Here is a 22,509-nt window from a genome sequence, read left to right as displayed (position 1 = left end):
CAGGATGTAAGTACACACAGGCACACAGAGTATACCTTCACCATAATCCAGGTCCCACAGGATGTAAGTACACACAGGCACACAGAGTATACCTTCACCATCATCCAGGTCCCACAGGATGTAAGTACACACAGGCACACAGAGTATACCTTCACCATCATCCAGGTCCCACAGGATGTAAGTACACACAGGCACACAGAGTATACCTTCACCATCATCCAGGTCCCACAGGATGTAAGTACACACAGGCACACAGAGTATACCTTCACCATCATCCAGGTCCCACAGGATGTAAGTACACACAGGCACACAGAGTATACCTTCACCATCATCCAGGTCCCACAGGATGTAAGTACACACAGGCACACAGAGTATACCTTCACCATAATCCAGGTCCCACAGGATGTAAGTACACACAGGCACACAGAGTATACCTTCACCATCATCCAGGTCCCACAGGATGTAAGTACACACAGGCACACAGAGTATACCTTCACCATCATCCAGGTCCCACAGGATGTAAGTACACACAGGCACACAGAGTATACCTTCACCTTCATCCACATCCCACAGGATGTAAGTACACACAGGCACACAGAGTATACCTTCACCATCATCCAGGTCCCACAGGATGTAAGTGCACACAGGCACGCACAGTAGAAATGTGCCAGAAAGAGCTATTTGACCGAAAGCTTCGAAATGAACCTCAAAATAAACTTTTTCAGGCTTACTCTGCCAACTTTTGAAAGTTGGGTTTCCTGGCAAGACATAAAAAACTATTTCACAGTTTCAAACTCAAGGTGATAAGTCTGCGACAGACAGAACGGGTAATTTTTTTTTTTTTACTACAACCAGTGTTAGTGGAAGATATTCTCATACTTAGTGTTTGCAGTACAAAGCAGACTGAGCATTGACAAATACAAAGTCTCTGATTTATTGGGTAGCAGCAGCTAAAGAGTAATTGACTTATTATCACACATTCTATAAACAGACATGAACCAGGTATTCACACAGTATCCCAGTATCCCATATTCTCTCTTTATGCCCTGATGCATTCATTCTGTCTTTGATACAGTCTGTCGACAGCTAACATCTTGAAATGTTGACAAAAATCCAAAAGTGGTGATTAGGTTGACTGCGCATGGTTTTCCCATTTGGATGCTGTGTGTGTGTGTGTGTGTGTGTGTGTGTGTGTGTGTGTGTGTGTGTGTGTGTGTGTGTGAACAATATAAAGATCCGCCTGATAGCCGAGCAGCGGTGATTGTGTTTTTCTCCAGACCCTAATCTTCTTGTTTGTCTGAGTGTGTTTATGCAACCCTCGGTGAGCATTTGTGTGCGTGTGCATCTTCGCGCGTGTGTGTTGTGTGCGAGAGTGTGTGTCAGCGGGGGCAACAGCACTACTCTGAGGTCACAGTGACCTGGGTATTTTTAACTCTCTTTAATACTCTGGCTTTCTCAGAAAACATCCCACTGAGCTGATAGCATTTTGTGTGTGTGTGTGTGTATATATATAGGGTATTTGTTTCACTTAGCCTAGATAATGTAGCAGGGCGATTGCGTGCTGATGTTGTCAGAACGAGAGTTTTGGACAAGTTGTACATTTAAGTGCAAGAACTGTGTGTGTGTGTGTGTGTGTGTGAGAGAGAGAGAGTGCACGTGATAATATGCATGCTGTGTGTGTGTGTGTGTGTGTGTGTGTGTGTGCGTGTGTGCCTGTGTGCCTGCTGTCTCCTGAAGGATGAAGTGGCCCATCTGTTGGTCCAAGAGGGCACCGGCATCACCTACACCTTACCGCCCCAAGACACATGCACACAGCAGACACACACCTCTTCCTCTGTCACTCTGTATCTGTCACCCTTTTCCTGTTCTTTCCATTTTCTCTTGGTTTTCCTTTCATGCGTTTGCTGCCTGCCTTATGGGAAGTCTTTCCCTCTGCCCCTCTTGTATTGTGCCTTTGCTGCCACAAGGAGGAAAGGTTGCAGCCTCAGTCACTCAGCCTGCCACCCAATGCCCTGTGAAAAATGTCTATCTGAAGTTATATTGGTTCATATTCACTCTGAAAAGAAGACTTTTCTTAATGCAAGTGAAAAATACTGCCAACGGCCCGGGCCATGATTGCTCTACTCATTCATGATCTTTCTGGAAACAACCGCTAATACTTGACATGAGACAGAATCAGGGTGCATGCACACTATTCAGATTTTCTGTAGAAAAAAAGTGCTTTTTTTTTTTAGCTGAATTTTGTACTCTTAACTCATTGAGTGCCAATGACGACAGCTGTCGTCATTTCAAATACTAACGTAGAGTGCCAAAGACGACGATTGTCGTCAATTGCGTTTTTTGACGGTGGGACGTGGATCAATCCCTGATACATCTCCTGTACAAATATTGTAGCTATTGGAGGTCTATAACCTATTTTACAGATCCATTAGGTGGCGACAGTGCTGTCCAGATGAGAGAAAGTGGAGTAAAAAACAAAGAAGAAGTCGTTGTGGAAACGGAAATCGCATCGCATCCGTATGCATCCATATGCATGAAGCATACTGTAACGTTAGCTGTGCCTGCAGCAGCCAATCTGCTGCCACAATTGAGCCCCATCCGTGTCCGCTGCGATAGCCCATCCATATGATTTAGTTGCCGACACGGCGACACCAGCGTCTTTCTGAAAAGTTACATTATTCTCAGCTGGCGACACGCTGTAAAAAAGCGGGGGGATGCAGCGGACTTTTCAGTGCAGATCAAACTCAGAGCAAACCGCAGCAGAGACACTCCTCCCACCACGGAGGAGGAGGAGGAGGAGGGGGGTGGGGCACGCAGGGCACTACAGCATACAACCATTGACAGTACACACAGACCCAGGCAGCAGGCTCGATGCATAGAGAGCAAACAAGCTAGAATAGGCTATCTGATGCCCACCAGCAGTAAATCAAGACCAGCAAGAAGGTGTAGGGTCTGCGCACGCAGGGGCCAGCGCTGCTGGTTGCAGCTAAAAAATATTATTTGGCCAAACAAAATTCCTTTGTTTTCACTCTTTTATTGAAGGAAATTATTTTTGAGGTGTCATTATATCAGAAAATATTAGCTTCAGAGTCAATGATGTGCTTGAATGTTTAATTTCACAAAAGGCTCATTATCTCAGCTTCTAGAAAAAAATTGCTGTTTTTGGTTAAATCAAGCTATCTTCTCCGGCTCATAACTAAAGAATGGAAAATGGGATCAATAAACTTTTTTTTGCAGATGATAGAAGAGAGTCTCCTCGTTCTTTGTGCGTGTTCGGTGTTTACATAGTAATATCACACAATATTCTGTGGGCCTCGAGAAATCACTGAAAACGCTCTGAAACTCTGGCACTGGGAGCGTCCGTTCTCCAAAAGTGGCTGGCACTCAATGAGTTAATTTGGAAAAAAAAGTGGGTGGCACAAAGCGCACTTTGTTTCCATGACAACCACCCGCAGCAGCTGCACCAGTCAGAGGAACAACTGCTACCAACTTTTCTACTACTTTTTCCAATTTTCATTCTGGTTGTGGTAAATTGTAAGCTGTCTCCAGTCTGAGCTGCCCCCCTCTTCTTCATTGGGGTTAGCTCATTAAAAAGAGCAGTCCTCACCGTGAGCACACCTGTACAAAGCTGAACATCCCTCAGCTTGGGAAAGCGCTCCGCTCTGCCTAAAAACACGCCAGGCAGTGCAGGCACAGCACCTTTCTAAAACGGCTGCTTTCCATCCACCTCATGGCAGCTCCCCATTGGCTTTTATGTACAAAAAAAGGCACTGGCAGCAGCTGAAAGTGGAATAGTGTCAATGTGCCCCAAGGCAGGTTGCTCCACTAGTATCAAGGAAATGATAGTCGATTTAAGAAAATTCTCATTTAAAAATATTGAAGGAAGTGGGTTTGCATTGCAAAGTGAAATTGCCTTGCATGATGAACGATTTTAAGACTTAATAGTATATTAAATGTGTTTAGATGGATTACTGTAATTTTAGATATACTTGTTTATGAAGCCGCTACGTAGCCTTCAAGTCTAGTTTGGTGGGACTCCGGCCCGGTATAACACACACACAACAACCGGGCCTCAGTTGTTGTTGTTGTGGGGGCTTTGCCCTCAGTTGTTATATTTCCTGTTGAATTCCTCTTGTACTTCTCACGGGGCATCATTGCTGTCTTTCAAAGGCGTTAGTGGGCCCATTTCTAAAGCTAGAGTGAAGGCACCTATGAAACTAGAAAACCTAAGGAATCCATTGTTATCAGCTATATCATGCTAGCTTGTCGGTAAGGGGGTGCAATAACGTTCCAAAGCTAGGAGAATTTTTGGCGGGGATTTTTTTTTTTTTTTGCAGGGTCATTTTCAAATTGCCCCCTCACCATTTTTAACTACCCCCTCAGTCACTTCATCCTGGAGCTTGGTGTGGTGGCGGTTGGCCCGGGCCGCATGGTATCGGAACGACTCGACCTTCGGCCCGATGTAACGTTCATGACACAAAACGCAAATCATGACTGACAGACCAGCCCACCCGCCCATCCACCTAGGCAATGTTATTATAGGAGGTGCAAAGCAAGGGGTTTTGATCTGCTGGAGAAGACAGCAAAGAACATATTGCCAGCACCCCCCCCCCCCCCCTATTCAACTTCAAGTTTAATACAAATTTTTTTGTATTAAATTCCTTCAGCTTCGTATTTCTTTACAAGACATCAAGACATCATGTGCTTATAAATTGTAACCTGTTCCACAAATAAAGAAAAAGAAAAGTCCATCAGATCTTCCAGCAGGTCTGTCTGGGCATATGGCAGAGGAGAGAGCGCCGCTACACATCTAGTCTCTCCTTCACTGCATGGCAGAAGGTTCTCATTCATATTGTATCGCCCCCTCACGGGTGTCCACTCCTTCCCCTTCTCTTATTCTCTCCCTCCTTTCCTTTCTCTCATCTTTCACTTTCTCTCTCTCTCTCTCTCTCTCTGTCTCTCTCGCTCGCCCTGAGCTCCCCTGCAGTGCCTGTGACAAGTTGACCAGAGGGAGAGCAGGGACAAAAAAAGGTCTTTTTTGCCAGTTCTGTGCCTTGAACAAGCTTCCCTGCCCACACATGTACACACACACACACACACACACACACACACACACACACGGGGCAGCTAGCTTGAAGGGGGTTGCCATGGAGACAAGACCAGGGTGAGAAGGAGAGGAGGCAGAGAGAGATGGATGGTGTATGGGAGGGATGGATGATGGCCAGGGAGTGATAGTTTTTAAGTGTCTTCCTGGCTTTGGAGACGCTGCTCCCTCTATTTTTGCCCTTACTGTCCTTACTTAGGGCACGAGGTGAGGATTGCATCTGTTCCACCTCTTTCTGTGCCAGCATGTGCTCAATCACTTGCATTGGAGTAGGTTATGAAGGAGAGAGCAAGGTAAAGAACGGAAGAGCCAAATGAGAAGAACGGGAAGAAAGGGAGAGGAGGGGAGAGAGGCACACCTCTAGAGAGTGCAGCGGAACTGGAACCTCTTGAACCGGTTGATTGGACAATTGACGTGTGTCAAACTCTACAGTACATGTGAATGATTAGTCTGGTGTGTTTGTGTGTAAGAAAGAGAAAGAGATTATGCTTCCCCCCCCAAACATGTATACCCACTCCGTGTTTGGCCACACACATCAGATCCCAATTAGATGCCTGCATATGTGTGCATTTATTTAGTTATGCATGTCAGCGTCTTTGTGTGGGTACGCATATCTGTGTATGTTCCAGAGTTCTCAGCGCGCCCGGCAGCATAATCATGATCCCATTCACCTCTCTCCCCTATCCTCTCTCCCTGCCGTTATCTTCTCCAATCCTCATTATATCCCACCTTTGTCTGCCCCCTCACCCGCTCCACCCTTCAGGAGGACGGCCGTGCTGACGTGGTGGACAGCGTGGTGCGGGACATCCACAACACCCAGTGCCTGTTGAACGTGGAGTACCCGGGCGTGACCTGCCCACACGTCACGCTACAGTTCGCCGACACCAAGGAGGACGTGGGCCTCGGCCTGGTGAAGGAGGGCATGGTCATGGTGGACGTCCGCAAGGAGAAGTACCTGCAGAAGATGGTAAGGGAAAAGTGAGAGGGGTGTGTGAACTAGGGAAGGTGTTGGCAACAGTGGTGTAATGTAACAAAGTAATGATACGTACATAATACACGACTCAAGTATTTTTTGGGAGTATCTGTACTTTAATTGAGTATTTATATTTCTGGCAACTTTCACTTTTACTCCACTACATTTCCCAAATAATATCTATACTTTTACTCCATTACATTTCCCCTAAGCATCTTAGTTACAAAGTAAAATCGGGAGAAATGTGTAGCCTGCAAACAAGCAGGTTTGGTGAATCTAGCTCGCAAGTTAACGTTAGTCACAATCCACACTCCTTTCCAGTTGGTGGATGCACCATAACGTTGTTTGCCAAACGCTATGAAACTCTTTTGTTTTTGTTTTTATTAACAGCATTTACTTGTACAGTACTTTTAGTTTCAATACTTGAGTACATTTAATATCAGAAAATTACGTTTGATACTTTTAAGACTTTTACTCCAGTAATATTCTAATAGGTGACTTATTTCTGTAGATTTTCTGTACTTTTTCTCAAGTGTGGCGTATGAGTACTTTACACTGTACACCACTGGTTGACAGGAGATGTCTTGAAAGTTGAAATGTCGCGGTGCTGTTTCTCTGCTGACATTTCCATGGGTTGTTTTGATTTTGTCGGGTCTAAATGTACCGTAAATTCCGGACTATAAGCCGCGGCTTTTTTCCCGTTTTTTGGCCCCTGCGGCTTATATAACGGTGCGTCTTATCTATGGATTTTTTCAGAAAAAAAAAAAAAAAAAAAAAAAATCTCTCTTTTTTAGCACTCTTTCTAACTATAAATCCACTTCTGTTTTAATTTCCTCTCTTGCCCTCTTTTCACCACACCGCGGACACTGTGTGCACTGTAAAAATAAACAACGGTGGTGTTGTGTTATGTTGTTTTGTTGAAATGTTACGGTAATACGGTAAATGGGAGCTTCCTCAAACAGCCATCTCTTTCCCGACAATCCCCTCTGTGCGTGACCACTTACATATGGTAATTACGGTAAGCAAACGGCCACAAGCCCATCAACTCCCTCCCCCGACTACCAGGAGAAAATCACAAACTTCGGCGAATTCACACAAAGGAAGATCAAGGAATATTCCATCGAACCGGAGCAGATCATAAATATGGATGAAGTGCCTTTGACGTTCGACCTGCCACTCACTCGGACTGTTAACAAGAAGCGCCCTGGAGGATTCTTTCACCAAAAAAAAGCTTTGCTCGTTCTCGACAGCATGAGAACGAGCAGTAGATGATCATGAGGTGGTTTTTCAGACGTGTCGATATAGCAGTTTATCGCAAAAGTGTAATGGAAACACATTTTTCGCATTTGCACGTCATGTGACCCATATTATCCCTTGGAAAAGGAGCGGAAAATAAGTTTGGTAAGTAAGGTTCGATAGCCGTGTCAAAACCTCCGCAGCAAGTGGAAAACTTTGAAGCAACGCTACCTAGCAGAAAGACGAGTGTTGTGCAAAAGCGTAGCCGGGCAAATTAGATAATGTTTAATGGCAGAAATCGGTCCATGGTGACAGCAGGCTGCCTGTGTGCGCGCATTTGGCACAGCGGCGAGATGAGAGGATGAAAAGCACACACTGGTGCGGTGGTGCTGTCTGAAGTGAATACAGTGACTGTGAGTAGGCTAATACATTGCACACGTTTCAGGTGCAATTATAGAACCAAATCAGCCTTTTCCCCCCTCCATCTCTAAATCGGACCAGTTGTAGGCTATTAGGCTACCTTTTTTCCTCTGCCTGTCGCGCTGACTGCATTCACGCAGCCAGCAACATTTTGCGACTCATTTTCTTTTGAATTGATAATCAGGCTCGTTTATATGCATTGTAACTTCATGTTGGGATTTCCATTGACCATTGGTTGGATTTGAGCATGCAGGGGACGGGATATGGGGCAGATCCCCGTGCGTAATCACTGTGGCAGCTGCTGCAACGGGGAATCACTCAAACGCAACTTCAATGGAAACGCCTACAAGTCGCAATTGTACATTGTCGAAGTTGTAGAAATATCGCAATTCTTTTGCGAAAAACTGTAATGGAAACACAGCTATAGATGAAGAGGAGTTCGTTGGTTTTGAGTGACAATGAAGGAGAGAGGAGAGTGGTTGACGAAGCCACCCTGAACCTGTTCGTTTACGACACTGAAGATGAGGACTTTGGTGGTTTCAGTACGCAGGAAGAAGAGGAAGACGAGCATTAGTGACTTGACTTCTCTGGTTACAGGTTTGCTGCACATATAGCCTATTGTTGTGTGATTTTGTCTGGGGATTAGTGACCTGACTTTTGTTTTGTTTTGTTGAAATGTTAATAAATGGGAGCTTCCCCAAACAGCCATCGCTTTCCCGACATTCCTCTCTGTGCACGAACCCTTTCATATGGTAATTAAACATCAAAACACCCGCGGCTTATAGACCGGTGCGGCTTATAGAAGAAAAAAATAGTCAATTTTGGTCCCGCGGCTTATACACCGGTGCGTCTTATAGTCCGGAATTTACGGTAATTGTATCCAAAGGTCTTTAAAAAGTGGCACATTTAAACTTGACACCGTATCATCACCCTCTCCATCATTCTTCAGTGGCATTGTTATCATTCAGTATAATCCTCATGTCCTCATTATTGTCATCATTATAGATATCATGAAATCATTATAATCAACAGCATGCCGTTATCGTTGTCATTACCGTCACGCAGCCATTTTTTTTATTTGTCATGTGATGAGTATCATTTGTGTCACTACCATAACCAGCACATTAGTCAGCTCAGCCACTGAGACTGGGGGCGTCGTCATTATATAACGGTAGCATTTGTCTCCATAAAGCTCCGCCTCTGCAATGAAACGGCAGAGTGTGGCGTGTTTGTTAGCATAAGGCTCATCTTAATGTTAAAAGGTCCATATGCCCCCTCTTAGCTCTCGCCTTCTTCCAGGCCAATCATTACCCCCGTCTCCATGCTAGCATGGAGCTCAGCGCTCATCTTCATCTCACTTTGTCATTGATGTCTTTTCGTCATGTATGAAAGCTAGCGTTCACCTCAATGCTGTTTGCTATTTTGATGCGCAACACTGTGGCATAAGAGACATCGTCTCCTCACATGTCAGTCGACACAACCCACACACACACCTCTAAAATGTCCCTATGACAGCGGCCATTTTGTCAGATTATGAAGCATCACTCGTTTACTTTCCTCTCATTATGCTAATTGGCCCAGCAGACTCAAAGCCACTCTGTACACCAAAGATAAAGAGGAACGAGGGATATTTATTCCTGCTGCAATTACTGCTCACCCCCCCCCCCCCCCCCAGCATTAGTCTCTCTGCCATTTTACTGCTCACACCGCCCCAGCATTAGTCTCTCTGCCATTTACTTAAAAATTGATACACACAAAGGAACAGAGGAATATGCCTACAGGAGTGTAATTGTTCATAAAAACATATGAATGCATTCTCATATATAGGAGCCACAAGCGGCAACATTATTATTCAGAGCCTCCCTCACACACAGTCTCTAACTCACTCATTTACCGTCTCTGGCGTACACACAGGGACACACACACACACACACACACACGCACACACACACGCTCTAAAAGCATTTGCCATCCCACAGGCAGTCGATAACACACTGTGCATCATTGTGATTTGACTCCAGAGAGTGTATTGACCCCTGACCTCCAACCAGTAGCCAGGAACTGTAATGCAGCCTCTGGGTAATGAACTCTATAGAATCAGGGCAGTGATTAAAACCTCCCAGGCACAAGACTAATAGGCTTATAGACTACACACATTTAGCTTTTGTTGGATCAAATGCTTTCTCTTCTTATCAGCTATTTCTCCAGCGTTTGCCTCCTCCCAGTCGACCACAGACCAATATTTTGATCTGCAGACAGTTTAACAAGCAGAAGTGTTGCCAACGTTCTTAGAAGTGTGTGTGCGTGTGCGTGTGTGTGTGTGTGTGTTAAAGTGAACGTGCTTAGAAGTGTGTGTGTTAACGTGAATGTGCTTAGAAGTGTGTGTGTGTGTGTTAAAGTGAGCTCTGCAGCATTTCTTGTTGATGATTCCCCTCATCAAATCTGGTTCCAAGCCCAAGACCATCGCCAACACCTTCCACATTTCCTACGTGGGGAGAAACAAGCAGAAGTGCACATCATTAAGCTACTCTATCTTGTTTCCTAGCTGAGGAAAAGATACAAACTAAATTGCTTTATTTCTTTGCGAGGCGAATTTCTGATTCAAATATTCATCAACAGGATCACAGCTGGTGCGACAACAGAAAATGTTATTTCACCCGAGATGTTGTGTGTGTGTGTGTGGGGGGGGAGGGCGGTGTCCCACATTTGGCAGATGCATTCATCCAAAGCGACATAGACATAGACAACACGAGCAAGGTTCTTGTCAGGAGAGAACAACGAGAGGAAGTGGCACAAAGCGAAGTTCTGGGACAACAAGACATACGAGGTGCTACGAGGCAGTGCATAGAGGCAGATAGTTTATTGAGAAGGTGTTCACTAAAGAGCTAGGTCTTTAGCCTTTTGAGTCTGGCCGGAGACGTGGGGCCTTGTTGTGGTGGCAGCACCATGTGTGGATGTGTTGCTTGGCAGAGTGTAGAGAGCAGGAGGGAGCGTACACCTGAAGGAGGGAGTTCAGGTAGGTTGTTTGCTGTAGGCGAGCATCAAGGACTTGAACTTGATGAGGGCAGCAACTGGGAGCCCGTGGAGGGATACGAACAGAGGAGTGACATGTGCTCTTTTGGGCTAGTTGAAGGCCGCCGCGTTCTGGATCATCTGCAGAGGTTTGAGCGTACCTGCCTGGAGCGGAGTACCTGCCAGTAAGGAGTTGCAGTAATCAAGGTGTGATATTACAAGCGCCTGTACTAGGAGGGCAACTCGGCATGACCGAGCAACAGAAGCCACATGCTCCTTAAAGGTCAGTTGGTCATCATCAGTCATGACACCCAAGTTTCTGTCAGACTTTGCGGGATTGAGCTGAGCTAATTGGAGCCATTCTTTTATCCATCTACAGAAGGTTTCTCTGGAGCTTTGGATAGTGTGGTCCCCCCGACCTCTTTCTCTCCTCTTTCCTCTCTCTTCACTCATCTGGACTATCAGCCACCTTCTAATAGTGACTTTTGTCCTTCCTATCTATCTATTCCATTTGGGCTCTATTCATTATTCATGATCCATCCCAGGGGATTGGAACATGGTCATTGTTATCTGCACTCCAGTGCTAAGCATTGAGTAACAGATGGGCGGTAATGTACACTGGCACATTATAGTGATATCAATAGTCAGTGGTGGTGAGTGCACTGAAGGTTAACGGCAGGCTTTGAGGGTGGCATCATCCCAAGAGTGGGAAAGCGGGGAGAGGGATATTCATCTGTTTGGGGGTTTATTTCTCTTCTCAATGCTCTCTGTATTAAAGCCTATATTCCTGGATGCTCGCTAAGTAGACCATATGGATGATAGCTAGTGTTGTCACGATATTGTCACGGCAGCCAAAAATAAATAGTCGTCAAGTGACAGCGTAGGTGAAAATATGATCATATATGCGTGCCAGCTGCTGGTATCTGATTGATGATGGCCGGCCGGTGGGCTAGATGGAAGCAGGAGATGGGTGGAAACATGGAAAAGGGAGCGGTGACACACTTAGTGAGGGAAAGTGAGCGCGTGACCCAGAGGTGTGGAGGCAACGACGCTAAAGAGCTTGGATGGATAAAGCTGGAATTAGAGTACGAATTACATTGTATCCTTCACAATGGAATGACCCCAAAATGTACATTAAAGTCAGAGCCAAGCGCCCATTATGCACGACATGCTCTACGCACTGTTCTACGCACGCACATGTATTTTTTATCAGATTTAGTGTCATAGTGCAAAACACTAATCTGTCATACATCTGGCATATCATGTGTGGGCCTTCTGCATTCAGCCATGTGTTGATATGATATTTAGAGTACTCCTAGTGAGTGATATCATGCTTTATATCGCTCATCGCATTTGAAGCAGAAGGGATGTTATTTACATCTACCAAATGTAGAGCAAAAACAAACATGCATGCATAATCTGTCATGTAATCTCTGTTTCTTGTTAAGGGCCAATGCTCTTAGAATATAATGTAACTGTTAAGAGATGTCAAGCAGCAGTCACTTTGTATGCTCAGGTGTAAAAGTGGCATTGTAGAAAGTAATATGGGAGACTGTGTTATGGTGATTTCAGAAATGAAGGAATATGATGATGATATTATGAAGGAAGAACCAGTGAAAGAGTTAAAATTTCTCTAACAAAAACATGTGTACCATCCATTGTTTTCTTGTATTAATGTTATCATAAATGAGCTGTGTTGGCAGGCTCATTTCTAGTGCCGCCGTGGGACTGCCGGCCGCCTTATTACTGTTTACAGTAGTAGTGAGATAAGACAACAATAAAAGATGGGTAGATAAGATAATAAAAGATAAGTAATAATAAAAGATAATACAAGCAATAAATGAATGTTATCATAAATTAGCTGTGTGTGTGTGTTAGCATGCTTGTGTGTACATCAACCAGTGTAATGAGTGTATCAATCAATCACACTTTCTTTACAGTGTATATCACCTTTCAAACAAATCACACGCAATTTCAAAGTGCTTTATAAGCTATTGACAAAAAAGAAAGACTTTAGAGAGTAATGCACACAAGTTAATTGAATAAGACAACAATAAAAGATGGGTAATAAAAGATCATAATAAAAGCAATAAAAATAGCAATAAAACTAAAATAAATAGTAATGATCAACAGTAAAATGTTGATACAACAAAATGGAATAAATAATAATAATGCTAATAAATAAAATAAGTTTATACTAAAACCATAAAATTATAAAACACTGTGTGTGTGTGTGTGTGTGTGTGTGTGTGTGTGTGTGTGTGTGTGTGTGTGTGTGTGTGTGTGTGTGTGTGAACACGTGCGTGTGTGGGTGTACATGTTAGCCATGCAGGACAGCTACTCATGTAGACAGGAGACGGTCTTTCTCATCACTGGTCAGAAGCTCCCAGTGAAACTTGCCAGACGGCTTCCTCTTCCCCCGAGCACCCTAACAAACACACACACACACACACACACACTGGATAAAACGTCCACCCGTGCTTACACCCGCACACGCACACACACACACACACACACACACACACACACACACACTGGATAAAACGTCCACCCGTGCTTGCACACGCATACACACACACACACTGGATAAAACGTCCACCCGTGCTTACACACACACACACACACACAGTATTTTTCCCCCCAGAGTTCTTCCCTCTTGCCTCCGAGCCCCTGACCATGTGTGATGAGATTGGAATGGAACACGCGTGCGCGCACACACGCCAAACGTCATGCCCTGTCCACCTCAGGCACAATGGGTATAGCATGCCATCCTTAGTGTCCTGGCATGGTCAAACATCCACTACTAGAATGGCAAGTAGCCACGTTGGCACGCGGCCACCCACCCGCCTAACGGTGCACTCTGTCTCTCCCCTCATCGCTCTTCATGTCTCTCTTCATCCGTCCCTCATTTGCTCAATCTTTCTCCGCACTCTCGCTCCCCCTCTGTCCCTCCATCCATCTTTTGGAGCCTGATTTCTTCCCTTCCCTCCCTCCTCTTCCTCCTATCGCCTCTTATCTTTCCACTGCTTTTCTCTCTGTCTCTTCTTTCTCATGACTCAATCAATGATTCTGACTGAGTCATCTTTTTCCCCCTCATTTACCCACTTCTCCCTCTCTCTCCACATGATCCAAAGTGAGGTTGAGCGGTTCATTTAGATGTGTGTTCATTTGCATTTTGTCTGAGTGCCGTGTCATGATCAACAATCATCTGAGTGCCGTGTCATGATGAACAATAATCCCCGGGCGTTAGAGTGGAGAGGCACTAAGATCAGACCTGCAGTTGGTCTCGTAATGAGCTCATTTGAAATGTTCTTATTGGCAATTATTTGCACCTTCCATCAGCAGATTCTGCCCTGTTCAGCCACTCTATTCACCTTATGTAGCCACGCCCATTTGACCCGGTTGTGTGGCCGTATCAAAACTTCCAGCTAAAAATAAAATCAAATAAAATGTCTGGCTGCTCCAATATCATCTAACTCTGAATTAACTAATAATTTAGCCAATTGTATGTAACATACCAAATAAAAGCAAATGGCAATGTCTAAGAATGCAACGCCATGTAACTGGCTCGTTAAGTCTCGCATTCCAGGGAATTACGTTAACGTCTGCGGGTCTTATTGACGTTAGTGGCTCGAGCGCAACTCGGAGGAGAGAAAGCTATCTGAAGCTTTCTTTGTTGGAGTCCAGGTATGTTTTACAAGAAAGTGCTCCTCATTGTCGACGATAACGTTATCCGACCTGGCTAACAGTGTATACTCGCTTGCTTGCTGTGTACCGGCTCAAAGTAGTAGGCTACGTTCTTTATTTTACCCCCTTCCCTGTCTGCTCCAAAAACAACTCTCTTATTTTGCGCCGTGACCGCCGGAAGTGTTGAAAGGACCCGGCAGAATTATGCAGAATTGAAGTGATATACAGAGACAGGAGATGTGTGTGTACTGTATGAGTGTAGTTCTGAGAAAGAAACAGGTAGAGGGACACATAGACACACTAGAAGCATTTTCTCCCCCTCCATGAGACCTGATTGAGCACACAAGAAGCAAGTGCAAACACTGTCTGTTGACCCACACACACACCTCACATCCAGACCTGATATTCTGTGTCGCAGATGCCTCTGAAATTAGTCCGCCATGGCAGCTCAAGTGGAAGACGGCTATATGGTTAGAAGCGGTCCCCTTTGTGCTCTACTGCTTTTCAGCACTGTGTTCTGTCAGCGTCCGACAACTTGATGGATTCAACCTCTGGCGAGCTGAGCCACTGAGCGCTAACCGTCTCGCCCAGTCAACTCGGCTAACTGACACCAACGCTAGCCCCCAAAGTTCATTAGCGCTACGAGCTAATAGTCTCCCGTTTGCTAATTACAAGTCAATTACAAACACGGAAGTGTCTGACGCTCCCTCGCCGGCCCAATTATTATCAATCACCAACATAGCGTGGACCTGCTTTAACGACCCGGCTTTAAAAGAATTTCCAATATGTCTCCTCCTTTAACACATTGAGTGCCACAGCGCTTCAGTAAAGTTGTCTGGAGCCTGTGCCAGATTCACTTCCATTCAGTTGAAAACAGCTATAGAATTTTTTCTATTAGGGCTATATTGAGAGGGCTGGACTCTAATGAAACATTGAACACTCCTGCTTCTTCCAAAGAAGAAATTTTGTTTCTAGACAGTTCCATTATGAAATGACAGCCTCTGTAAGAAGTGCACTTTCAAGGGTTTTCTGCCGTTTTTTTTTACTTTTCAAGGTATAGTGACTTTTATGAATACTTTTTGCACTCTAATTTCGAGCACATTCACTGACTCTGGCTGGTGTTTTCTGATGTGGTGGCGTGGTGTGGTTTCTGTGCAGCCTGCACCCCCCACCACCCTCTCCCCCCCCCCCCCTCTCCACCTCTGAGCTGCGGGCTCCTCCCCACACGCACAGAATCTGACTCCGTTTTTGCCCCGGACGGATCCTAGCACAACAAGGAAATGCCAAACGCGACTGAACGAAAAGGGCTTGGCCGTTCGGCTTCGGGTGCTGGCTTTCTGGCAGGGAATCGTGTGGAGAAACAGATACCGTAAATTCCGGACTATAAGCCGCACCGGTGTATAAGCCGCACCTTCAAAGTTGACTATTTTTTTCTTATATAAGCCGCACCGGACTATAAGCCGCGGGTGTTTTAATGTTTTTTTTTTTTTTTTTTTTTTGTGTTTTAATGTTTAATTACCATATGTAAGGGTTCATGCACAGAGGGGATTGTAGAGGAAGCTCCCATTTATTAACATTTCAACAAAACAACATAACACAACACCACCTGTGTTGTTTTTTACAGTGCACACAGTGTCATACAGTGTGGTGAAAAGAGGGCAAGAGAGGAAATTAAAACTTATTATAGTTATATAGGATTTATAGTTAGAAAGAATGCTAAAAAAGAGAGATTTTTTTTTTTTTTTTTGGAAAAAATCCATAGATAAGCCGCACCGTTATATAAGCCGCAGGGGCCAAAAAAGGCCAAAAAACGTGAAAAAAGGTGCGGCTTATAGTCCGGAATTTACGGTAGATAGAAGATAGATAGAAGCATAAGAGCTCAGTTGTGGGCACGGATGCAGCCGAGCCAACTGTCCGCTCCGCTGCAGACAGAGCAATCTATACGGCTCTGGCTGAAGCATGCATCGGTTTCCACTTTGATCACGTCTTTCCCTGCTGTCTCCTGCACAAAGTAAAGGATCTGAGGTGGGTGGCGCAGCTCCAGTGTCGATGTTTAAGGTGGCGCCGTGTGATCCCTTGAAGGGATTCATGCTCACTGGCTAGGTACGACCTTAAACAGCAGAATTATATAATAATATGAATTATGATTTTAGGACGTCCACAGACGTCCTTGGCACTCCTCGTTACATTTTTTTAGGACGTCCAGAGACGTCCTTGGCACTCAATGTGTTAACGATAAGGATACAGATGTGCTATTCACAAGCCTACGGCAAATGTGTGTTGAGACATGTTCCTGTCTTACATTTACTTTTTTATTTTTTTCTTAATGTTTCAGTGGTGTGTGTGTGTGTGTGTGTGTGTGTGTGTGTGTGTGTGTGTGTGTGGGAGCAGAAGGCGGCCTGTGGGGAAAACAGCTGTGAGGTGGCTGTCTAAGAAAGACTGAAAGCTGTGGATGGGAGAGGAGGATGAGAGGCCTGGGATCTTTAATTACCCACTAGCCCCCTGGGAAGTGTAGTTTTAGTTTTTCCTTTTATCTTCTCTCCCCATATTGTTTCTCTATCCACATCTAGGCCTGGGTTTTTCTCCGTTTTAGGTCTCAATGTTCAAGAGAAGCCTTTTTAGGTTGTGAATCGCTTTGTGGGGCGATAAGGGCAGCCTTTTAGCTGCAGCTCACATGAGATGCGGCGCTTTTGTACTTATCTGTGTCTCTGCAGATAAAGCGCCTCTTGGGAAGTGTAGTTTTCTTACATTTTGCAGTTTAGATCCCCCTGTGGAGTTAATAGCCCGTTGGTTCCAATGCGGTGTAATTGGGTTGGGGGGTGCTTATTGGGAAGCGCAGGCTCACCTAATGGCTCCATGCCGGGGATCCTCACAGGAAATCAGGAAGGAGGCTCACCCTCATGACGCCTCAAGGGAAGTGTAGTTCCATTTATCACAACGCGATTGCACTGTTGGGTACAGATGATGTGGCTCGTGGGAGGTGTAGTTTGCTGAAGCTGCGATGTTACGACACTGGTTTTGGTTTTCGCTGGGGAACTGGGGGGAATAGAGTCATCCTCCCACGTGCGGCAGGTGACTGCACATGTATCGGAGGAAGTATGTGCTAGTCTACAACTCTCCCCAGACTGGCAGAGGGGGTGGAGCAACAACCGGAACATCAGGGGGAATTGGACAACTACAATTGTGGAGAAGAGAGGGGGGGGGGACTTGACAAAATAGAGGCGATATTTGTCACCATGTCACCCTTAAATGGCCTTTAGCAGCATCCAGACCACCAGTTGACTGGCTGTCAGCCTGCCACCCTCCACATCCACCCACTCGCCTGCCATGCCCCGCACGCACGCATGCACACGCACACACACACACACACACACACACACACACACACACACACACACCCCTTGGTGCTTCATAGGTGTTCGAAGTCATGATGACCGCTCCCCACCAATGGCTCAATACTTCATTTATGAGGAAAGGGTTAGAGATGGACCATTTTAATGGATATTTTCTGCTCTCCTGTTATTGACTGCACACACACACGCAAGCCAGCCACCCCCTTCCCACACACACACACACACACACACACACACACACACACACACACACACAGGCAGCCGCCTCCCCTGCTGTCACGGCTCCGAGGGCCTCTTTGACATGTCCTAGCCAACACGCATCACTACCCAAATACCATTCCGTCCTCTGCAGTTGCACGCACGCACGCACACACACACACACACACACACACACACACACACACACAGAGTCATACAGTTTCAACCTCCGACACCCTGGGGTGAGTAGAGGACAGAGAGAGCAGAGGAGGGAATGGAGGCACCAGGTCATTCAAACTTATATTATTTTTGTGTTGTGTGACATCACGAGAGGGAAAAACACAGGGAAGAGAGGAAAAGAAAGGTATTACTCTTTAGTTGAAATGATTTATTAGGAATAACCCCTTGAGATGAACTTTCTCGTTTTCAAGGGGGTCCCGCTTTATCCAGCCCATATAGGTGTGTGTGTGTGTGTGTGTGTGTGTGTGTGTGTGTGTGTGTGTGTGTGTGTGTGTGTGTGTGTGTGTGTGTGTGTGTGTGTGTGTGTCTGTCTGTATCCAGTGGTGGAAATGGGGGGGAATGGAGTTCCCAGAATAAATGTTGAGAGGGAACGGCGAGAATGAGAGGGGGAACGACATTCCTCCTCAGGTTGCCCTTAAACATGTCTTGCAATGCAGTGGAGAGCAGAGCAGTGGAGAGGGGGCAGCATGAAAGGAGCAGAGAATAGTAGGAGAACATTAGGGCTGGCACGGATCAGAAAACCCACGGATCGGATCGCGTGACGGATTTTGAGCCACGGATCACGGATTTTTCGGATCAGCAAAAAAAAAATATATAGGCTATTCATAGCTTTCAAGGAGCGTTACGTGCTGCCGGGAACGCCCACCTGACGGTCAAAAAAAAACTTGTTAATTCCGCTGCTCGCCAAGTCGACTAGTTTCTCACGCTGTGTTTGTTCAGCCAAAATGCCGGATACCTGTTGTGCTATCGGTTGCACTAACCGACGAGGAGACACGCCTGGCTTGTGCTTTTACAGAATCCCGTCGGAGAAAGAAAACTCAGAAAGGAGGAGGTTGTGGATTTGTGCGATTAGACGTGGTTCAGTTGTTGGGGAGGGCAAATGGCTTTTTTTTCTACCATCAAAGTATACACGTCTTTGCGGCCAACATTTCATCAAAGGTAAGCTCAAGTAACGTTACAATAATGATTAAAATACCCCGTTAACGTGTACTTTGATGGTAGAAAAAAAGCCATTTGCCCTCCCCAGCGACCGAACCACGTCTAATCGCACAAATCCACAACCTCCTCCTTTCCGAGTTTTCTTTCTCCGACAGGATTCTGTAAAAGCACAAGCCAGGCGTGTCTCCTCGTCGGTTAGTGCAACCGACAGGTAATCGGCATTTTGGCTGAACAAACACAGCGTGAGAAACTAGTCGACTCGGCGGGCAGCGGAATGAACAAGTTTTTTTTTGACCGTTAGGTGGGCGTTCCCGGCAGCACGTAACGGCCCTTGAAAGCTATGAATATCAGATTTTTTCTCTCAAAATTTGATTTTCGATTTGATTTTTTAATACTATTATACTTCTCTAACCATTTGTTGCCCTGCACAGCTCAAAAAATATTTTTGGGGCCGTTGTGCAGAATGCACGGCAGGGCCCTTACATTCCACTCTGTCGCCCAGACCATTTTAGCACGGATTCAGGCAATGTAATGTCTTTCCGCTTTCCAGTCCGGTAGGTGGCGGTAATGCACCTCTGGCTAATATTGTGGCTAGCTCGTTCAGAGAGTTCCACAAGAGCCGTCGTCGGACATTTCACCGTCTGGTGCCTCTCTCGATCCGACTAGGAATTTATTGATTCGATTTTTGAGGAGTTGACATGTATCGTCTTTTTTGTCCTAATGTAAAGCAGCTGTGAATGTGACAGCATTCGGTTGCGGCTGCTCCTGTCCTATTCCAACAACTCAACTTGTTCAGAAGAAGAATGCAAAGAGTCGCATTTGGAAATATCAGTCCCCAAAGTCCCATCTGCAAAAAGTGTGAAAGGGAGTTCCAAACCAAACTGGGTAGCACATCCAATCTCGCCAAGCAGCTGAAAGACAGGCACCCAGACCTGTTCAAATAATTCAAGGTGGGTTACTTCTTTCAAACGGTGTAAAATAACACGTTTAACAACATATCAAACAGACCTTATCCTGTCACATTCGTTTTTGAGATAGCTGGCAATGCATTGTGTAATTGTGTAACCAAAAAACGTTTGCGCTCACGTTAACGTGTTTTGTAATGGAATCATTGGACCCGGCTAATACCTGGTACAGCGTTAGCTAGCATAGTGTAACACGTGTGCATGCAATGTTTGTAATGGAAACATTATGGGACACGGCTAATAGCCGGACTTAGCCATAGTTCAACATGGCATCAAAATAAATACAAGCTTCTTTCGGGTGAAACATGTCCGTGAATTAAAACTAGCTACATAAAATTGCTTGCACTCTACATGTGTGTATGTGCAGTTGTCTTTATCATCTCTTTATTTTAGTAAATCTCACTGACGTTACTTTCCATTTAACAGTATGCGAGAGATGAAGATGAAGAGGAAGGCACAAGTCGCGGAGCCCAAAAGACCACCCAGCAGACAATTCCTGATGTTTTTGAAAAGCAGAGGAAATATGACTCGCATGAAGCAAGAAAGTGTGATAGGGCATTGGCAGAATTCCTATGCATCGATCAAATACCAATATACACCGTTGAAAAAAAAGGATTCCAGCAATTCTGTGAAATAAATTAAATTATAATATTTAATATAATAATAAAATTAAATACTTGAGGGCTACATGCCACTGGTGTTGCACTGTCTGTACTCACTGCCATACAGAGTTGAATGTAAGAAGAAGTAAGCAGAAGCACATTGTTTTGTTTTAAAGTTGAAGGCTACATGCCATTTGTTCATTGAAAATGGTTGCATACTTTAATAAAGGAGAATATGTTCAAGAAATATCAGTCTGTTTTTTTTACCGTGGTACCGAAATTGGTACAACGGCCCTATGCCAGGTTTCGACCTGACACAATTTATGCTTTTACTCTGAAGGCAGAACAACCCAACTTCCTGTTTTAGGTGGCACTGCGCCTAACTTCCTGGCTGTTGCTTGCTAACCTAGTCACTTGACACGGGTACAGACCAGACCGGGTGAGTCTGGAAACATAACGTTGATGTTACGTTAAGCTACTCGGTGGCCCCACGTGTTGTTTTGTTGTTATGTGTCCAAGGCAACATTTCACCGTCCGATGATAATGTGTTCGTGAAACGTGTGCGCGTGTGTGTGTGTGTGTGTGTGTGTGTGTGTTGTGGCTCTCGTTATCTTGTGCAGCCCGCAACACGCTGCTCACATTCCTGTGCTTTTTCAGAGGTGTTGAAATACAGTAAGTTTGTTGTTTTTAGTTGCCACTAGCCACAGCCTTCAGAGATACTTTACAGCGGCGACAAGGGATGAGGAAGCTCACTTGTGCTTGCCATGATGTGCCTGTCTGTGTCAGGCGTTCTCATACACTAATGTTAAACGTTAAATGAAACGAATGGGGGGGGGGGATCCGCGGACCATTGACGTTCCGAACCGCGTTCCGAACCATGGGGGGTGATCCGTACGGGTCACGGATTATCCGTGATCCGTGCCAGCCCTAGAGAACATGTATTTGGAAGCTGAGTAAGCAGCGTCAATATTAATGTGTCACCAAGTATGTCATGAATAAAATCAAGGGGAAATAATCAGTAGAGCTCGACAATCTTATTTAAATAACTTGTGTAAGAGATTTGTACGTGGCTGTAATGGTATAATGAGTAAAATCAATGTAAAAAAACAGCCAATCATTCAGAAATAACATCCTATGGGGTGGGCTGCACTGCATCCAGGAGCCCCCATCCTGCATAAGTAGGGTCAAACCTGGGCATGTCCTCCACTGTGTGTATCATGTTTGATTGGTGTGCCATGGGCTAAACACAGACAAACAAGGGTTGAACATGTTGAATCTGACCAAACATCTCCAAACAAGGACAGACCACCATGGCACACCCAACAAACATCTGTTTGATGGGTGTGCCATGGACTTTGGAGAAAGAGAAACCCAAAGAAATGTATGCTACATTATGGTGTTTATGTAAGACCTGTTTTCTTCAGTGCCCCTGGGACTGAACTACAGAATGTACTACTGTGATATTGGCTGTCATTCTTTGCATTTGGTGTGTGTGTGTGTGTGTGTGTGTGTGTGTGTGTGTGTGTGTGTGTGTGTGTGTGTGTGTGTGTGTGTGTGTATGCGTGTCACATGTGTGTTTCCTCCTTAACTCTGTGAACCCAAGCCGGTGGGCTTGTCATGCCACGTTCCCGCCAACGTGCCTGATCCCCTCTGACAGCCATGCTGGGGGGACCAGCATGCAACAGGACACAATCCCTGCGCCCACACACACACACACACACACACACACACACGGGCATGCTTTTCTTTACACATCCATAAAAACGGGCACATTCAATGT

General features: G+C 45.3%; 1 protein-coding gene across 1 annotated transcript in view; it reads left to right on the top strand.

Moving 5' to 3' along the window:
• The window catches only part of snd1 (staphylococcal nuclease and tudor domain containing 1), a 400,387-nt gene that overhangs the window by 365,483 nt on the left and 12,395 nt on the right, over positions 1-22,509 (top strand). Inside the window, exon 22 of the mRNA XM_083657501.1 lies at positions 5,868-6,071. Within this exon, the coding sequence (XP_083513627.1) occupies positions 5,868-6,071 (204 nt within the window). The remainder of the gene's footprint in view (positions 1-5,867; positions 6,072-22,509) is intronic.

Source organism: Poromitra crassiceps, assembly GCF_964638095.1.
Source record: "Poromitra crassiceps genome assembly, chromosome: 2".
NCBI classification, from domain to species: Eukaryota; Metazoa; Chordata; class Actinopteri; order Beryciformes; family Melamphaidae; genus Poromitra; species Poromitra crassiceps.
This window is presented reverse-complemented; position numbering and strand designations above follow the sequence as displayed.